Source organism: Gymnoscopelus braueri (genome assembly GCF_963280865.1).
Source record: "Gymnoscopelus braueri genome assembly, chromosome: 19".
NCBI lineage: Eukaryota > Metazoa > Chordata > Actinopteri > Myctophiformes > Myctophidae > Gymnoscopelus > Gymnoscopelus braueri.
The window spans coordinates 19,353,077-19,373,076 of NC_137621.1; the positions used below are offsets into that span (position 1 = coordinate 19,353,077).

The 20,000-nt window shown below is 42.8% G+C and overlaps 1 protein-coding gene across 1 annotated transcript in view; it reads left to right on the top strand.

Annotated features, from left to right (window-relative positions):
- The first annotated feature begins 2,252 nt into the window (after positions 1–2,252).
- kif26ab (kinesin family member 26Ab) overlaps positions 2,253–20,000 on the top strand; it is an 83,497-nt gene continuing 65,749 nt past the window's right edge. The window contains exons 1-2 of the mRNA XM_080414777.1: positions 2,253–2,529; positions 3,481–3,723. Coding sequence (XP_080270903.1) covers positions 2,479–2,529; positions 3,481–3,723 — 294 coding nt within the window. The 5' untranslated portion in view covers positions 2,253–2,478. The remainder of the gene's footprint in view (positions 2,530–3,480; positions 3,724–20,000) is intronic.

A 20,000-nucleotide genomic window follows, 5' to 3' on the forward strand; every position in this document is an offset into this window, starting at 1 on the left:
AACCAGATTTATGGAGTCGTGGTATAACTAAAAGTTTGATGATGCCAAAATAACGGTCTCTACTTGACATAAAAAAGTGTCTCTCACTTTACCCTCAAACCAGTTTTGATGTAACCTACAGGACTGCAAAAGGATATGGGGGGATTCCTTTTTAATATTCATCTCAATAGCACACATTCATGTAGGCCTACCGTTAATTAAAAATATAGGACTATATAGGCAAATAATAATAATAATAATAATAATAACATAAAAAATACAAATCCACCCTCAACAATGTTGCAACCTAACTGAGAAAATACAAAAAACAAAACATTTGATGAACTTGAATATGACCTCATTCTGTTAAACCTGCCAGGTCGCCCATAATGTGCTACCAGTTGCGCTGTCAAGCGTAAAGCCGGTGGGTAGCTATATACACAGACAAAGGACTGTAGGCTGTCTGTCCTAAATGGGTCAAAGGAGGGAAGGAAAAGGGGAATCTCAGATACCGAGGGAGTCAAATCATGTGGCCAGCCCCCTTACATCATCCACATGAAATATTAAAAGTTTACCACTTAAATATTTAACATAACCCCCACCCTCCCAATTTGGAAGAATCGCCTTGCTCCGTATACACCAGCGGATGGCGCCAAAGTCCCAGGAACGACACGAAGCACAGCCTGTAGCAGTCAACAGTTGATCAGCCTATTATAGTGTATTCTGATTTACTCTACTCAGCAGCATGTGTGTAGCCTAACATTCACTGATATAAAACCGCAACATATACATCAGCCTAGCAATGAGTTATTTGTAGGCTACTATGTTTTTAATACCTCCATTTTTCTTTCATTGTTTTATTTAATTTTTTACTTTTACTTATATACTTTTAAAGGTAGTGTCAGTGATATGTTATGGTTAAAACAAAAACTTTTTTTGTTAAAAAGTTAAAGCTCTATATTCTGTTAGTAATCATTGCTATTGAGTGTTCGGTAACATGGGGTCTCCTCCCCATCTCTCCAGCTCTGCAATAAACATAAAATTCAGGTGGTTTGCCAATTTCATCCAGTCAGGAGAGTGTAACCATTTAACAGCTTCAATTTTATAGTGCTCCACTTCCAATTGTGTCTGCTAATTTCTTTATTTAATCACTTCCAATTTCACTTGTTTATCCTGACCTGTAGCCTAGCCTGTATGAGTTCTCTCTCCTGATTGGATACAAGTGGTATCCCGACCTGAAACGCACCAAACTGGAGAGACATAGATCTCTGTTGAACAATAGCAGTGATTACTAACAGGATATTATTAAAATTGATTGATTGAATACTTCATTAACAGTTTGCAAAAGGTACAGAGGTACAGTTATACAATACTGCTAAAAGGATAACACAAAAAGCCCTGAGGGGAGGGCTTGTTTCCATTGTGGTCCGACTCCTGTGTATTCAATTCATCAGACATATAAAGACATATATGACATACAAAAAACGCTTACTGCACCTTTAATTACCTCCATTTCACTTCATTGTAAAACATTAACCTTTTTAAGAAAGGTGCTTTTTAATATAGGCACCATTATAAAACGTTTCTAAAATATGTAGGCTTATTCCCATTTAGTTTTTCTTTATGGAGTTGCTACAGTCCTGGTTGGCCGTTCGCCCGGATAATAAGTTCAGCTCGTGTGCAGAGGTGTAAAGTAACAAGTACATTTACTCAAGTACTGTAGGCTACTTAAGTACAATTTTGAAGTATTTTACTTATAGGCTACTGGAGTATTTGCACATTTCAGTACTTTTACTTCTATTCCACTACATCTCAGAGGCAAATATTGTACTTTTACTCCATTACAATTATTTTGAAACTTTAGTTACTAGTTTCTTTAGTTGTAGATTTTGATTATTATTACAAAACATACATTACCCACTTCAGCAGTATACATGTTGTCGGCCTTTTGAAAATACACATATTTTTACGGCTACATTTGAAAACTTGTGCAATGGGACATTCTGCAGAATAGAGTGCTTTCTACTTTTGGTAGGCTACGTAAGTTTTGTTTTTGATACCAATACTTTTGTACTTTTACAGTTTTACTTAAGTACATTTAGAATTCAGGACTTAGAATTCCGGATACTTTTACTTAAGTAAAAAATGTGAGTACTTCTTCCACCACTGGTAGTAGTCTCCCTGCTCAGGCAGCGCCAGAAGCTTTCTGAACCCCTCCCATGTCAGAGTATTACCGCCCTCCTGAGCACTGGTGCGCACTGCGTTGAAAAACTCCTCGGTTACTTGTTGTAAAGTCATGGGACTTATTCCACTTCCATACGAGGAACAGCTATTGGTGTAACTTAAAGTACAGACTGACAGATGACTGGTAACCGTCAGCCTCGCGTCCAAAGTGACAGACAGCATCTATATGACGGTCATGATGACCCATCGCCCATGGCTTTGCTCTAGTCGTGCGCGCTGATGTTCTCCTGAAGGCACAACTTGATCTGTAGGAGAATGAGTTCTACTCAGGATGACATGGACCTTATTGACAACCGCACTTTTGCTGTAAGTGTTTCACGGCACATACTAGTTTGCTATTGGAAACTGATTTGTTCTTCTGTACCTTTTGTAGGCTAAAGAAGGCTAACTTAAGCCACCTGTTAATAATAATAATTTGTTTAGCACCTTTCATGACATCAAATGCAGCCCAAAGTGCTTTACAAGTACAAAAAAGAGTAGGCTACAACAAAAGAAAAATAATGTTAAGTCATAGACTACTGTAAATGACATTCCCAATCCCTTAATAAGTGTTGCGCAGGTATGTAGGCTACAGGTATGTTCTCTTGTATTGAAGTAGGTTGTCAAGGTGTTGTTTAGCAAACAATTCCTGAGTTCACCATCAAACGCACTGCATGCACCTTATCATTTGAAGGCTACGTTATCTTTAATTAGAAGCAATCTTAAGCCATAGCCATAATAATGTTGTGAGCTTGTAGATCGGCTATTTTTTTTTATTATATATTTTTTTCTAAAACTTTCAACTGATGTTGCAAACTTGCAATGACACACATGTTCAAAATATGGATTCCAGGGTTGAACTGGTTAACGCTGTGGTTCCCAAACTTTTTAGCTCTCGAGACCCAAAAGAGAAATTAGACATTTGCCCGGGGACCCAAACTAGTGAAAATAGCAGATCTACAAGCTCACAATGCGTTGCTTCACGCACTTTGCGAGCTTGTAGGCCTAGATCTGCTATTTTCACTACTTTTTAAACGTTTTTACTTATTTATTCATGGTAATTATTATTTATTTTATTTTATGTATGAGATACTTTTGAAATATGTTGGGATTCATTTAATTGATGAAACGTTGTGATTTTTCTTTTCTTTTCTTAAAAATAAATGAATAAATAATATATAAATATTTTTTTTAATGGAAAACACATAAAGGGGATATTTACTCGCGACCCATATAAATCGGTCCGTAACGAACCTATCACCTTCTCTTATCTTAAAGGTGGAGGGATGTCCAAGTGGAGAGTCTTCTCTTGGTCTCGATCTAAGCCACAGGAAGAGACTCCATTCGGCGGAGGACCCTCGGTGCTGCACCCGGCCGCCCCCCGAGGGCGCGGGGTCTGTGATCGTCTCTGAGTCGGACAGGAGAGACGAGAAAGCACGTCTGTGCCAGCAATGTCATGTCAAAGTTTCAGACCTGAAGAAGCAAGCACAAGCGTTGGCAAATGATCCAAGCTCATTGAAGGTCTGTGAAATAACTCTGTTTGGATGACAATTTCTTGAACATCAAACCAGCCTGCCCTATATTGCATTTTTTTTGGCAGTGCATTTACTAGTTGCTTGAAATTGCTACATTCAGCTTCATTCCACTAAAGTTTAAATTGACAACATTTGCTAAGAATTACCCCAAAAAATGCCAAATCAATTTGTATTGTCTTACACAGGCCAAATTCGGATATTGACAGGTGCTTAGTGATTGATATGGGTCTCTACTTAAGATCATTGGGCTCACCAAGGCAGAGGGAGACAATGACTAGGCATGTCTTTGGGGCGATAATGAAATACTTGACCTGCTGGTCAATGCTCACTTTCTCTGCTGTAATAGCACATATATATGGGTTGCACATAAGATCTTATTTGCGCAACTACTTAATGTTGTGTTAACTGGATACTGGAATTATGCCCACATTATAATTTTGCCAACAAAGCCCTCACCATCCGCTTGTAAAGTCCTTCATTTATAAAGGTCTACTTAATTTCAAACACTTCTGTATTGGACGTGAAAATGGAAGGTTTTTGAGTCTTTGGAAGTGGCCCATTGTTTAGCTAAACAATGACTATCTTTATTTTGCTGCATGGGAGGGTGTTTGTATGTTTGTCTGTGCGTGTGTGTGTGTGTGTGTGTGTGTGTGTGTGTGTGTGTGTGTGTGTGTGTGTGTGTGTGTGTGCGCGCGCGCGGGGGGGGGGGGCAAGCTGCTACCAATGGAGTCTGCGGAGGAAGTCAGGTCCCAGTTGACCTTCGCAGTGCATTGAAAGTGTTCCTGTACGGCTGGTCCCACAGTTCCCACCACTGTTAAATATAGGCAGTCACACTGCTTGCTGTTGTTGTGGCGGGCTGAGTTTGCTCCGGGGTCTCTGCTCTCTTTTGTTGTCCTGTTTTAGTTGTCCAACTCAGATTGGGTTACAGTTCCCCAAGTCCCGTAGCATGCACGCAGGCTTCACATGGGGACAGGTATAGAAGTGATGAAGGCAAGCTTAACCACTTAAGCCCTGTATTCTTTGTTAACCTCCCGATATCAAAGATAGCTGATGTACAAGCTCACAACACGTCACATCGTGACAAATTTGGCATATAATGACATGCCCAAAATAAGGAAACAAGGTTGAAAGTGGTTAATTTATACTCCATTGCATGGCGCGTTGTCGTTAGCTTGGAAGATATACGTTTTTTTCTGGCATGCAACACTGCTGTACTACGAAATATATTACAATTCCATATTCAGGTATCAGGTAAACATTGTGTCCCCAAGTTTTCTGCAGTTCCCGAGGAAAGCCTGGTATTCATTCAGAATGAACCAGTGTGTTACCTCTCTGGTAATTCGCACACACACACACATACATCATGCACGTATCGTTTCCATATCCGCTCTAGACCCAGACCGGATCAGCAACTTACAAAAGTGAATTGATCTGGTCTAGGTATCATGTGAGTCCACAGACACACTTACTCTAACCGCACCTGTCATTATCTGGCCATGGGAACTGACCTCCCCTTTTTTGGATTTGGGACCTTCCAGCAGTACATGTGGCCGTCACTACCAGGTGTTCTGTGTGGTCCCTGCAGGTGTGGGGGTATAAAGGGAGGGGCCTAGAGCCTCCTTCTTTCTTACTTTGCACTTGTTGATGGCTAAATTGGGTCCTAATTCTGGGGTGGTAAACAGCGATGGCAGCATGGTATGTGTTTCTCCAGCTGTAGAGAGAGAATAAAGACATTGTCTCCCTGCAGGGTTGTGCTGCTCACCTGTTGAAGTCGGTGAGATGACTAATCTGGCCTGTGGGTGCATCTGGCACCGATGTAGAAACTTAAAGGAGAATTTTGGACTAAAGTTTCCTTACCTTTTCTATGACGTTATGATATCTTAGGATGAATGGTACAGTAGAAAATTTTCATAACTCCACCCCTGAGCCGCCACAGCTTAAAAGGTGCGCGGATAGGCCTTATAGGTTAGATCACATATTTTAATATCTTTTTTTTTTATTTTATTTTTTAGATCTGACGTTCATAGTGACAGAACACTATGCAACCAAAAAAAAAACAGTAGTCTCGCTAGACGAGATTTCAATCTCGTCTAGCGAGACTTCTGTTTTTTTTTTTTTGTCATAGAAAAGGTAAGAAAACTTTAGTCCAAAATTCTCCTTTAAGCTGGTTTAAGTTTTTCTTTTCTTTAATGTCTTTTTGGGGCATGTCATTATAGGTGAAACCTTAAAAAAATATTTAGATTTTTGCTAGTTGACAAAGTATACTCGGCTTAAGTGGTTAAAAAAATGTCGTACCTCAAATGCATTTGAGCTACGAATGTGTGGATACATTTTTTTTATTGCTTGTTTTCGTTTGGCCAGCACCACATCAATACATTATTTTAGGGGCAGCTGTAGCTTAGTAATCAGAAGGTCACTGTTTGCCCCCCGGTGCCCCCAGTGTATGTGTCGAAGTGTCCCTCCCTGAGCCACACCCTTTACCCCTAACAGCCCCTCCTCAGGTGCTCATCATAACCATCTAAGCAGCCATCAGCTGGGTGAAGCTCAAACTGAATACCCCCCCGTGGGATTAATAAATGTCTACCTACGTGTTTGTTGCACCTCTTTGGATTTCGGACACACAGTTTGGAGCTCCATCCTACCTGTTGGGGTGGACGAGGTTCGGCTAGTAGTGTTGTGTCTACGATTGTCCTGGGAAAGCGAGAGCGGGAGACTGTTTATGTGAGCCCCCACCAACCCCACCATCCGCTCGCCGTCCCGTTATTGTGAAGAGGAAGTCAGCTTGGCCCCTAGACATCCCTCACCCCCTTTGCGCTGCCAGTAGACTCATTGTTTGAATACAGTAGTAGCTAGCAGATAAAAATTCAAGGAAGAGTGTTTTGAGTTCAGTGCGTGTGCTTTTATGCACGAGGCCTGTGGGAGAGAAAGTTCACATGGTGAAACCTTACAGGGTCCTGCAAACTGTTCTAGCAAGGCCTATGTTGTCTCCACCAGGCCGAAGGCGTGGCCGAGACGTTTTGCTCCCTGTCCGTCCGTCCGAGTGTGTGTGTGTCTGTGTGTCTGTGTGTCCATGTGTCCATGTGTCCGTGTGTCTGTGTGTCCGCGTGTCCGTCCATCATGAACGCAGTGTGCGATTGCCGTGAAACGTTGCACGCACATTCCCACTGGACCAAAGAAGAAATGCCACCCTACATTTCTCAAATCAGCCTCATAGTGGCACTATAACAGGCTGATTTGCTTTGTTATCTATAACTGGACCGATTGGTGTGAAACTTTGTTCCCTAGAGGCCAAGGATAATTTTTTCACATCAGCCTTTTATAGCGCCACCAGGAGGCCGATTTTTGCAAAACCAATTTTTGTATATTTTCCCTACAGATTTTATCCATACATCATGCATATCGGTACACATTATCTTTATAGTCATGTGATCAAGACGGATCTGTCCGATTTTTCAATCAGGATGGAATATATTCCATCCTGATTGGCTAAGATTGCCATCTAAAGTTTGCAGGAGTGGCTACGGCTTGTTTTGAACAAAATGCCTCAAATCATGCCATTTGCCGTGAAACTTTGCATGCCCAGGCCGAGGTCGAAATGCCACCCTTTTCACATTGTCCTGTTATAGCGCCATTTTTAAATATTATTCCTACAGATTTTGTCCAAACATCACACAAATCGGTACACATAATGTCTACAGTCATGTGATCAAGACGAACCTGTCATATTTTATCCTGATTGGCAATAACTACATCAACATGAATCCCTCAACTTCTACAGATTCCACTCGCCTCTATAATGACTGAATTCCGAACATTGCTGGCCCACAAACACAATAACCTACCTGACCTAGCGGAGACCTGTGCTCCGAGGAGCACTTTTTCTAGTTTAACACAAAGACATTAGTGATTGACCACTGTGGTTCTCAACGTGGGGTCCTGGGACCCCCATGGGTCCTTGAGTGGGTTCTAGGGTGTCCCCAACTATATGGTTAAATTGATAATTAGGAACCAAATGGATCCTTACGGGTCTGGAACTCTGAGAGAGTACAAATGGAACAAAATGTACCCTTATGGGTCTATTTTGTTCCATTTTACACTCTCAGAGTTAAATTAACTCTAGAGTAGATTGGGGTTCCAGAGATTTAAAAAAAAAAGTATCAAATGGGGGTCTGTGGTCTATATCAAACTGGAGGTCCTTGAAGTTAAAAGGTTGAATACCACTGGCTTATGTCTGTAGTTTGCTAGGAGAACTCCTCTGTGAGCAGCATATTGAAAAATGACAAGTGTTAAATTGAACCCAGAGTTACATTAACACTCTGGAGGATATTGCAGTGAAGAACACTTCAGATGACAGGTGATTTTTATAATGGTCTGCAGCTGCCACTGGCAGCAATTAACCTCTTTGTCTGAGTGTTTATTGACACTTCTATTCCATATAAAATATATGACATCACTGATAATAGTATACAGAGGTTTACAGCACAAATACTGCACAGCTCTTAAATAACAAATATTTGAAGACAATATATTGAGGTGCTCAACGTTCAAGAATACCACAAATTTGGCTTAATTATGTCCTTGAGCTACCACCATTAATATATAGTTGCCTTGAAACATTTTAACAGTACCCAGACAGCAGTATTTGCTCAAAGGACAGACAAAAGTAGTGGAGACAGTGGCAATCTCCAGACTTGATTCTTACCTCTAATCAAAGGCATTCGCCCGGCTTAATACGCTTCATTCGCATAATTAAAACCTACAGCAACAAGTGACTTCAATGGTGAACAGCAGACAGTCTGGATGCAACAATTATACGCTGCGCTTAATGTGGCTGGACATGAAGGCTACAGTAGGTGAGCTATGAGATATGCGGAAAGATGATCACTTAAAAAGGCTAACCTCAGCTTCAAAGTAACCAATTACACCTCTACCGTAATCAGGGGGCTCTGTCAACAGTCAGCCGCCGTAGACAGATAAGACCGTACGTACGCCTGGCTTAGATCCCAGCCTCAACCCATAAGCAATACCCTCCCCAGCCCCTCAGCCGCTATAGGCCTCTGACCTTAGCTTCTTTCAACCTGCCGTCATTACATTGTTACAAATGTTCAAAAATAGAGAAGATAGCAGATCTACAAAAGATCATAGATCAGCTATTTGTTGTATGTCCAAGTATGTAGAGCTTAACCCATTGAGACCTGAAGCCGATTTTACATGTCTCCTAAATCTCACCAGTTTTCTGAACAACGTATGTTTCTATATCAGTGGTGCTCAATCTTTTTCATGTCAAGGACCCCCAAAATTATATGTATTTGGCCGCGGACCTCCATCAAAATATTTTGTTCCAGGGACCCCCAGAAGTAAAGATTTGAGTTAAAAATGTTCGCTTTAAAAATATATTATGTTCAAAGATTTGCACACATTTTCATGATTTTTCAAAAATAGCAGATATACAAGCTCGTAGCGCGGCACTCGGTGCCGCGCTATGAGCTTGTAGATCTGCTATTTTTGAATAGCCTAAAGTGTAAAATAATGCTTTTTAGCTCAAATCTAAAAATGACACAGTTCCAGGTATTAAAGGGTTAAATGATTAATGGGTTAGTTCATATTTTGGTCATGTGTTGAGATGAGAAGAGCGAGAACGGGTGGGGAAAGGTTTTTTTTTGTTTACGCTGTCAGTCAATCTCATGAAAAACTTAAGGGGTCTGTCATTTGGGAACAATAGGCCATTAGGTTTGTATAGACCCTGCAGCGTGGGGTTATTGTGACCTGTAAGGACTGTAATTCCTCACCCATGCCCCGGCTATAGTGTCTTTAAGCCTTCGGTCAAAGCTTTGACAGTGACACCGTCACTTGATACGTCTTTTGAATTGGCTAACCTTCTCTGCCTTCCCCGAACCCTTGAGAGAGAGAGAGAAGAAAAGACTGGATTTTATTGAATGAAATATGCAAGGGGACGTTCCATGGAATCCCTGAAGCTTTATTTCTGTGGAAGCAATTTCGAAAGGTATAGGAAGCTACATCTTGTGAGACCGCCACTGAAAATACTTTGCGTTTGGTTTTCCTATAAGTCTGTATGTATTTTCGCTGATGAATTCATTGGCTGGGACCTGGAGTATTTTCTGCTGCTTTTCATTTTTCTATACAGTGTTTATGTATTCCCAGACAAGGCTCTGGGGGTGCTACTGAATATTCAGTTCTATGATGGTCTGATGGCAATGCCCACGTAATATCAGGTATTGGAACCGAAGCGGAAAAATACAAAGTCAGTAATGAACAGTATAACTCACACCCTCTCATAAATACTAATATTTATGCATATTATTGAGGCAGTATTGGGGAGGGACCTACACTGAATGAGAAACAGAGAAATGTCCTGCAGGGCTTGAACTGTTGGAGTTAGAGGTCAGTCATCGCCGACCATTTTGATTACCTTTAACCCCTGCCCTCAGGGAACCAGGTTTAGGGCCACCAGCCAACAAGGGTTGTTCTAGAGCTGGTGGAGCAGTGCACCGCATTGCTGAGTGGTGTGGTGAGTGAAGTTTTATTGGATGAGCAGACAGCTGGCTGATAACAAAATAACATGCATTATTGAGGTATACTTTGGTGGTGCAATGTGGCTTTGAATGTGGTGTCTGGATTCGATCTGTACTGTATGGCCACATGGTTACTGGAGGTTGTTCTTGTAGGATGTGTTTCTCATGGCGCTAAATTGTTATGGCAAATAAGAAAAACATTATGCTTTACGTCTGTTTTCTTATAATGATACGCTATCTTGTGCCTTATTTGACCTCCCAGCTGTTACACGTCCAGAATTGTGTTACGGATTTCTTTTAGTTTCCTGAAGTATGGAGGAAAGGAAATGACTTCACCTTGTGTCATTCAACAAATGTTTCCTGGCCCAAAATTGTGTGGCATTGTACAGCATGTGTTTGTAATAATAATCCTTGTAAGAATGGTCAGCATTTTAGTCAAAGCACTTTACAACGTTTAGTGTTGTGCTCATGTGGTGGATAAAGTATGAGTACTTTATCCAGTAGTTGAGTCAAAGTATAGATACTCCTGGTAAAATAGTACTCAATTACAAGTGAAAGTTGCTCAGTCAAATTTGTCCTTGAGTTAAAGAACTGAAGTACTTTCTTTTAAAGAATACTTAAAGGACGACTTCACCGCTTTTCAACATATCTTCATATAATAGGTCCTCACTAATACTCATGATAAAAGGGTAAAATTAAAAAAAAAAATGTGAAATCTTGTTGAAAAAAAAAATCATGCCTAACGATGATGTCACTGGTAGACAGGTTTCTGGACTGTCTACAGCCCTCCTATGAGACACAGACCAAGTAGAAAAAAATTGTACCATTTTATCATGAGTATTAGTGAGGACCAATTATATGAAGATAGGTTGAAAAGCGGTGAAGTCGTCCTTTAAGTATTCAAAAGTACATGCTTTCGAAAATTCAAGTATTCAAAAGTACATTTTATTTTTAATATCAATCCATTGCTGTATTGAAATTTAGACATTTTCCGCAGAAATTCAAAGGTTTTCCCGAAATGTTCCAAAAAGATACTAGTTAAAATAGCAGATGTACAAGCTCACAATACGACGCGTTGTGAGCGTGTAGATATGCTATTTTCACTATTTTTTAAATAGAGTATAAGTTATAATGGGGTATAATTCATAATGTATTTTTCCTTTTCTAGAAAATGTAGTGGAGTCAAAAGTAAAATATTTGTCTTTGAAATGTAGTGGAGTGAAAAATACAGATACTCAAGTAAAGTACAGATACTCAAAAGCGCTTGCACGAGACAGAGAGTGACGTGGTGGGTGGGTGGGTGTGCTGGTGGAGTACAGCTCTACCTGCCTAGCTATACTGCTTCTCAGGCTGGTCTGAGGGGTGGGTTGGGTGGGGGGGTGTTACCTTCACCTTCGTCGACTGACCCCTGACATGGCTGTCATTATTGGGGTGGGTTAGTGTTTTTTGGGGGTTGGGGGGGTGAGGTGGGGAGGGGGGGGGGGCTGGGCTGGAACAGGTGTACGCTGCCAGGCTCCCTGTGGGGTGGGGGTGAGGCTATGAAGACAGGACAGAGTGACTGGTGGATGAATGGATGGATGGATGGATGCAGAAAGGGAGAGAGGGAGGAGGGAAGCATTGAAAGGAACTCTGTGAAAATCCTCCTCCGGTCATGAAACCGGAGCTGGTCCCAGTTAAAACAGAGCATGACCGTATCGTTCTATTCACCCATAAGCATTTGAGCCCCTGGGGATCTCTGTCAGTCAGTCTGTGCGTGCGTGCGTGCGTGCGTGCGTGCGTGCGTGCGTGCGTGCGTGCGTGCGTGCGTGCGTGCGTGCGTGCGTGCGTGCGTGCGTGCGTGCGTGCGTGCGTGCGTGCGTGCGTGCGTGCGTGCGAATGTGTGTGCGAATGTGTGTGTGAGAATGTGTGTGTGAGAATGTGTGCGTTTGCGCGCGCATGCTGCAAAGTTGAGTGCACACACATACATATACATGTGCACCAGGTAGGATCTTAACTTCGGAGAAAATGAGTAAATTACGTGAGGGGAGAGTCTCTATGCACTCCAGTCCATCCCAGCATGCACTGGGGCCTGTGTGCTTTATGGCATGTGTGCTGTATTAAACTGTAGAGCAATAATCTTGTGTCAAGCAGTGGAGAGGCCATAGGCATCAATCATGGCTCTTCTCTACACTCTGTTGTATCTCTGTGTGTGTGTGTGTGTGTGTGTGTGTGTGTGTGTGTGTGTGTGTGTGTGTGTGCGTGTGCGTGTGCGTGTGCGTGTGCGTGCGTGCGCGTGTGCGTGTGTGTGTGTGTGTGTGCCTCAGCAGTATGTATCTGTGCAGTACCATGCCGTCTCATTCATTTCATTTCTTGTTTCAAACAGCTTTCAGCGATCTCATTACGAGGCCAGGGAGGTGCTTACATTTTGCATAGTTAGAGTCAGTCGACCTCGAAGGTATTTTAAAATAAAGTTAAATTCATACCAGTTTTTAAATTAATGATGGAAAAAAAGTAATAACTGGTGATCGTTTGCCATAAGAAGAAGTTCTTAGACCTGAATATATAAAGACGTAAATGAGAATGTGAGTTTCACCATTCCAGTAATTTGTTCTATTTGTAATTGAGCCCTTTGAAAGTGGATTGAGCCCAGAAACCTCCTGCCTGCTCATTCCTGCAGACTATCATTAAAGGTTCGTTGTTGTGGTATTCGTATTTGCACACCTGAAATTCTTCTTCTGCATTTACCCTTCCTAACTAACTACTAGGAGAAGTGAATGCCATTAAAAGGGAAACTGTGTGGAGCAGTTAGGCGTTAATTGTCTTGCTCAGGGACACTTGGACACATACACTGGACAAGCAGAGGGTTGAACCGGTGACCTTCCGATTCCCACACCATGCCTCTCTAACCTTTCAGCCATGGCTACCCCTCATGAGGCAGAACACAGGAAACGGGCTGGCGTAGGGGGGACAGGGGGGGACGGGGGACGGGGGGTGCGGTACGTCTGTGCGGTACAGGGCAACAGCGAAGCAGATGCTCATCAGCTGTCATCAGTGGGAGAACCCAGGAATCTGTTTGAGGAGGTAGAAGAATGCTCCACCTGGAATATCTGCCATTCTTTACCTGTGCACCACACTGCTGGCTGCTGTGGAGAAAAACCCACCGTGGGCAAGATGAAACAGGAGCCCACTGAAGCCTCTCAGCAGATGCTCTCTCTCTCTCTCTCTCATGCACGTATGCACACACCGCTACTTTATATGCATGTACAAACTCACAGTTTGTACATGCGTGGATGCGTGAATTCATTCAGGCAGACGCACGCATGCATGCCCACAGACACACGCACACGCACACACGCACACGCACACGCACACGCACACGCACACGCACACGCACACGCACACGCACACGCACACACACACACACACACACACACACACACACACACACACACACACACACACACACACAGTACACACATAACGCAACACACCACACATTTTACATGAATGTTCTCTCCTCTGACCATATGGCCTTATCTGCTGTTGCTGCATACCACTGTTATGACGGATAACAGTCCAGATGTTCACAGTTAAGCCTTATTGACTGTATACTTAGTTACATGCCAGTGTCGTGCACCGAAAATAGCAGATCTATAAGCTCACAATGCAACACTTTTGCCATATTTTGTGAGCTTGCAGATCGGCAATTTTCTCACACAGCAATGGCGTGCAACTAAGTATAAACCAGGCTTTACCTGACAGGCCGATGCAGAGTTACAAGAGGAAATGTGTTCTGACGCTGACGTTTTGTCGATTCTTGTGAACTTCACACACTCACAGCACATTGCTCATTCAGTCTGTAGCCAAATAAACAAAGCTCCATGTGTGTTGTACCTGCTAGTACTATTCCTAGTACCTGCTGCTATTCAGACAACATGGCGGCTTTCTACATGTGAGGTGGTAAGCCTATACTTCTGGCTTGCTGAAAGAACTGATCTTCAAGGTGTTTTAGCATAAAACCAGGTGATGAGAAATAAAAGGGGGCTGGTCTTGTAAGTGTGAGTGGCTTATTGTTGGTATCAGCTGAGCAACAAGGGCGTCTATCCCCTTTACAATGTGCTAGCCAGACCCCGGGGAGGTGGATTCCCCAAGGTGGCTCACCACACCTACTGTCAGCTCATCTTAAATTACATAAGCCATGCTTCTTCATACGTTGAGTTGGCGGTGCCCGGGATTGGACTCAGAACCTTGCGATTCAAGGGCAAGAGAGAATTCTTTGAATTGAAACAGCAACCGATACCAAGAACCTGACAACACCTGTGTTTCCTTTTGTCACGCAGCGTATTTGAACAGTCAATGATATATGTATAATAGTGCTTGTCTAAATGAGTTTGCTCCTGTTTGGTGAAGGATCATGTGTTGAAAAGAGGCAGACAGGTAATGCGTCCTATGAGAACAGCAGGTCTACAGAGCATGAGAACAGGAACGAGAGGAGAAATGTCAATGAGCAAGCAACATGAATACAACAACAAATGTAACCGCACGGGAATTAATCAGTTTGACTTGGTAATTCAGCAGGAGCGGGCTGTTTGTATCCTTGTGAGTGTGTGTGTGTGTGTGTGTGTTACACACACACACACACACACACACACACACACACACACACACACACACACACCAAGTGTGTTGTGTGGGTGTATGAATAAATAATGTACAAGTGAGTGTATGGATGTGTGTTTGTACATGTTTGTGGGTGTGTGGGTATTGTGTACCTGTGTGTGTGTGTGTGTGTGTGTGTGTGTGTGTGTGTGTGTGTGTGTGTGTGTGTGTGTGTGTGTGTGTGTGCGTGTGCGTGTATGTATGTGTGGGGTGAGCACATAATGTTTGTTCTGTGCCATCGGGTGGCTCCTGCTCCTCGGGTCCATATGTCATGATGAACTGAGACGTGCGCGCTCCCAGCAGTCTGGAGGCCATCATTGAGGCTGATTCAGGGTATTGGAAAAACATAGCTGTTGAGATAAATTTCCACGGCGACGTACAGAGAGCAAAGACTGAGTCGGAGGTAATCTCCCGCTGGCTCCATAAAACGTACTCAATTGACAACAGGCCTTGTGGTAGCAGACAAATCGCTGGCCTTATAGCAATGTGCTGAAAGAGAATGCCAGCGCTGTGTATCCTTGCCAAGATGGATCTGTAGTCGGTAAACCCCAGGCTGTCTGGGTGCGGCTCTCCCCTCCTTGCAGCAAACAGTGGATCAGTGGAGGACGGTGGCTAAGCTGGACTTGACATTGCCTTGTGTGCTCCCCCGCCTGCTTTAAAGATGATTTATACTTCATCACATGACGGTGTCACATATGCCAAAACTGGCCGATTTACAAGCTCACAACGAGTCGTATCAGCAACACTTTGTGGGCTTGTAGATCGTCTGGTTTCGGTGTGCGACACTGCCGTGCGACGGAGCATAAAATAGGCATTACCAGGGCAGATGTTTGCGGAGCTGCTCTTTGTGCCGGTTGGCACAGCTGCCAGTTCTGATGGTTGCCAGTGCGTGTGGACTGTTTGGCAGCGTTTTGCCCTTGAGAGTGCATCTGCAAATGTGTGTGCACAAACTGTGCATGTGTGCGTGCGTGCGTGCGTGCGAGCGTGTGTGTGTGCGTGCACCAGTCTTCTTACGGTACTGGAAGTGATTGTGTGTGTGTGTGTGTGTGGGTGTGTTTAAACTAAGATTTGGTTAAGCTACATTTAGGGATATAGTCAAGTAGTGGTTAGGGAGTGTTTGTAGTCGTCAATGGGAAAGCCCTCACAAGTATAGCGTAATACCAGTAAGGGTGTGCATGTTTGTGTGTGTGTGTGCAATAATAGATGGGTGGTGTTAGTTGCATGTCTTTGGTATGCGCTCGCCGGGTTATTGTTTTTGTTGTCAGAAGGAAGCGCATTCTGATGTATAGAGACCCGTAAATCACACTGTGAAAATGCCAGTCAAAGTTCACACGGCTCTTGCTCATTTCATGGTTCAGTCTCCCGCGCCGTGAGCGAGGATGATGGTGTGTGTATTGATGATGTGTGAACGTGCATGTAAGTGCAAGGGGGTGGGATTCGTGTGTGGGCATGGAGAGATGAAGCACATTTAAAGTATCTCTCTTTGTCATTTCCACTTTGAAACAAAAGCCATCCATCTCTATTCAGTTTAACTGGAGCTCATGATTGTGTTTCCTGTCAGTTTTGTGCCCATTTTGCAGCACTATACTTTCTAACATGACTTGGCTAATGGACGTCAAGGCGATGGAGAGACTGGCAGGCCAATGCCATTTTTATAACACCTGCGTTATACTGTAGGTTGGACTCAACATTCAAGAAAACGTATTGTCCAATTATTGCAAGCAACATGGAAATTCATCTTTGGCTCACAGGCATGTCAGTAACAAGAGAAACAAACAACATTTATGGACAAGTAATATTTACAAGTGTAAAAACAAGGGCTTAAGTAGATTTAAAAAAAATGGCACTGGGACAGATGTATTCACAGGATACGAACCAGGCAGTTGAATCTGCTTCTCTTCTGGTGACTCGCTGCAAACCTCAGCACTACTACTGGACTGCATTCTACACAAAGGCAGCAAAGGTTACTCTTTTCTAATGAAAGAATAAATAATTAAAATCAGTTCCGTAAAAGAACAGTGAAGAGGTCAACCTTGGCTGCACTTTTAACCACAGTTTTTGACATTTTTTGAAAATCGGAACATCTTTTTCTCTGAAGATTTGCCCGAAATAAGGATGGCAGAGACGGTTAATGTTGTTAAATGGATTCTCGCCACATACAGCCAGGACGGTGCGGTGGTACAGATCGTAATGTGAGCCCACTGTACTGACTGGCAAGATGAACTCCTTCACCCTTGCCAATTTGTACACTGCCGCCCCTTTATGTCCTGCCAACCACTTCCGAAAAAGCTATGGCTGCCTTATCGCTGTCAGACAGAGATAAATGGAAGATTGCAGTGATTAAATAATCAATGGATTAGTAGCTCTGTCATGTTTTTATTGTCTTCCTCGCAGCCATGGTGTTAGACGAACTTTGATGTGCTGATAGTTGACAGCGCTTCCTTTTGTCTGTCTGGTCTCATCCCACGATTCCTCCAGATAAAGAGATAAAGATGACAGCATAAATGCTTCATATAACACTCTCATAAATACCTTCTCATAATTGATAACATTGTTATGTGCCTTGAACTTTGACAAATAGGAATAAAGTCAAAGCTATGCTCATCATTATCACCGGTATTGGCCTTGATAGTTGCCTTGCTTGCACCAAGATGAGGCAGTGCCAGTGATACAGTTTTCTGGGCACTTTAAACCTGGCGTCCATCTTTTAGGCATGTCATATATTTTAAAAAAATATCCCAAAATGTAAAAAAAAAATCAGAAATAGCAGATCTATAAACTCGGCTAATACATGGGCTATTTTAGCTATTGGTCATATTATGAAGTATATAGTGCTTGAGTGGTACATACACATACCCTTATTATGTCCTCTGCATTTAACCCATCCTGAGGTGCAGAATTCTTCAGCACCCAGGGAGCAACTCTAGCTATAAGGCTAAAGTGTCTTTGGTCAAGGACGCTGGCAGATAGTACATTCTGTGAGTACATTCCTGTCATGCATGTGTTTTGGAGTGCATGGGAGGACAGCCACGTGAACACATGGGAAACGTGCAAACTCCACACAGAAAGGTCCCAGTCGGGTTAGAACTAGAACTCGACTGACTTTTGGGTCCGATACCAATGCCGATTTTGGAGAGTCCTAGACCACCGATTACCGATGTTTAAACTGATATTTCGTCAAAAAGTACAGCATTTTCGAATCAATTTGAAAAACTTAGATTTGATTTGTTTATATTTGAGAACATTTATCTTATTAGCAAACAAATTAATACAAATAAACACCAATAACATTTGATTGATAGACAATGTATGTATAAATTAATTAAATTTCGATACAAAAAAGAACATTTAACTTTAATTTTACAATGAACTAGCAATCTCTTAAGCCATATTCAAAAACACACACACACACACACACACACACACACACACACACACACACACACACACACACACACACACACACACACACACACACACAGGCACACACACACAAGCAGGTCTACAAGAGTAGATCTGCTATTTTTGAAAAAAAAATTAAACTACACATCGGCAATGTCATCAAATAGTCAAATATTGAGCGATATATCGGACTGACCAATATATTGATTTGGCCCTTAGAACCCATGACCTTCTTTTGCTGTGATGCAACAGTGCATCAGGTGAACCTGCTGGTAGAAGCAGGGGTATCATAGCCTGGCAAGTCAAGTGAAGTCATGAAAATTACAACACACAAAACATCAAAGTTAAAACGCAAAAAGCATCAAATACAGAGAATACAAATCCAAACAGGAAGACAAATCTGAGGTTGAAACGTGGGAGTTTAAAAAGCACATGAAGAAGTGTCCAACTATTTCTCCATGAAAGCAGGAGGTTTTTTAAAAGGCCAAGAAAAACAGGTGCGTTTTGAGTCTGCTTTTAAAAATATCTAGGAGGGTGCAGACCTAACCGGTAGAGGCAGGCTGTTCCCCAATTTTTGAGGGTGGTCAGTGATATTTGAATCGCCATGATTGGAGTTCAGTTCGGATTGGTGCGGCTGTACAGATTGTCTCAACTGGTCACCAGTCAGCTTACAGAGTCAATCTTCCACTGTCACTCTCCGCTGAACTGAACTGCCATTAATAGAGCGATCCTTTATGTATCCCCTTCTGTTACAGCGGCTCTTTTTTATGATGTCACTCTGCCGCTGAAGAGCTCGGGGCTGTTTTTTATGCCCGCTGTGTATGTTGAGCCACTTAAACTCACACCTCTCTGTTTATGGGTCCCATTCTGCCTCTCTGTCGTCAGTGTTCGCTGCTCACTATCTATTCAACAGGGCCCATAAAAGCCAGCCAGTCAGCAGTGTGGGAACTCACTCTCAGGCCTCTTCATGTACTGTAGACCCCCCAGCTAAGTGCTGGGTGGGAGTGTATGTGCGTGTATAGTATTTGTATTTGTTCGAGTGTGTGTGTGTGTGTGTGTGTGTGTGTGTGTGTGTGTGTGTGTGTGTGTGTGTGTGTGTGTGTGTGTGTGTGTGTGTGTGTGTGTGTGTGTGTGTGTGTGTGTGTGTGTGTGTGTGTGTGTGTGTGTGTGTGTGTGACGATGTGTTTGTCCAGTGGTTGTTGATTGGCTCCATCATCGCCAGCACTCCTCTCTCTGTTCTCTTCATACTTATCTCTCCTGTGGCACCACCCCACCCTGATTACTGCTCTCTGGCCTAATGGGCTGTAATTAATAGGCTTGCAGATTGCCATCTATCTTTATATTGGAGCTGCTATCAGTGGGCGTTTTGTTACTACATGTTAGTGTTTTTCTGGAATTATCCATCATTAATGTGTCATGTTCTTAGACACATGGCTGCTACTGAAGTTTCTTTGCCACGGGCCGTTTGGCAGCGATATCCCCCCACTCCGATTCCTCCCAGAAGCTGCTCTTTTTTTCTTTTTTTTTTACTTGAACCCTCCCAAAAGATATTGCTGTTGTTTACTGCTCTAAATTTATGCATCCACAAAACACATAGCTGGAATGCCTTTGAACGTGTCTGTGCAACACGGAAATCCTTCCCCTCTTCAGATACCCGGTGAGAAGGAGGGAAGCTCTTAGGGAGCACACC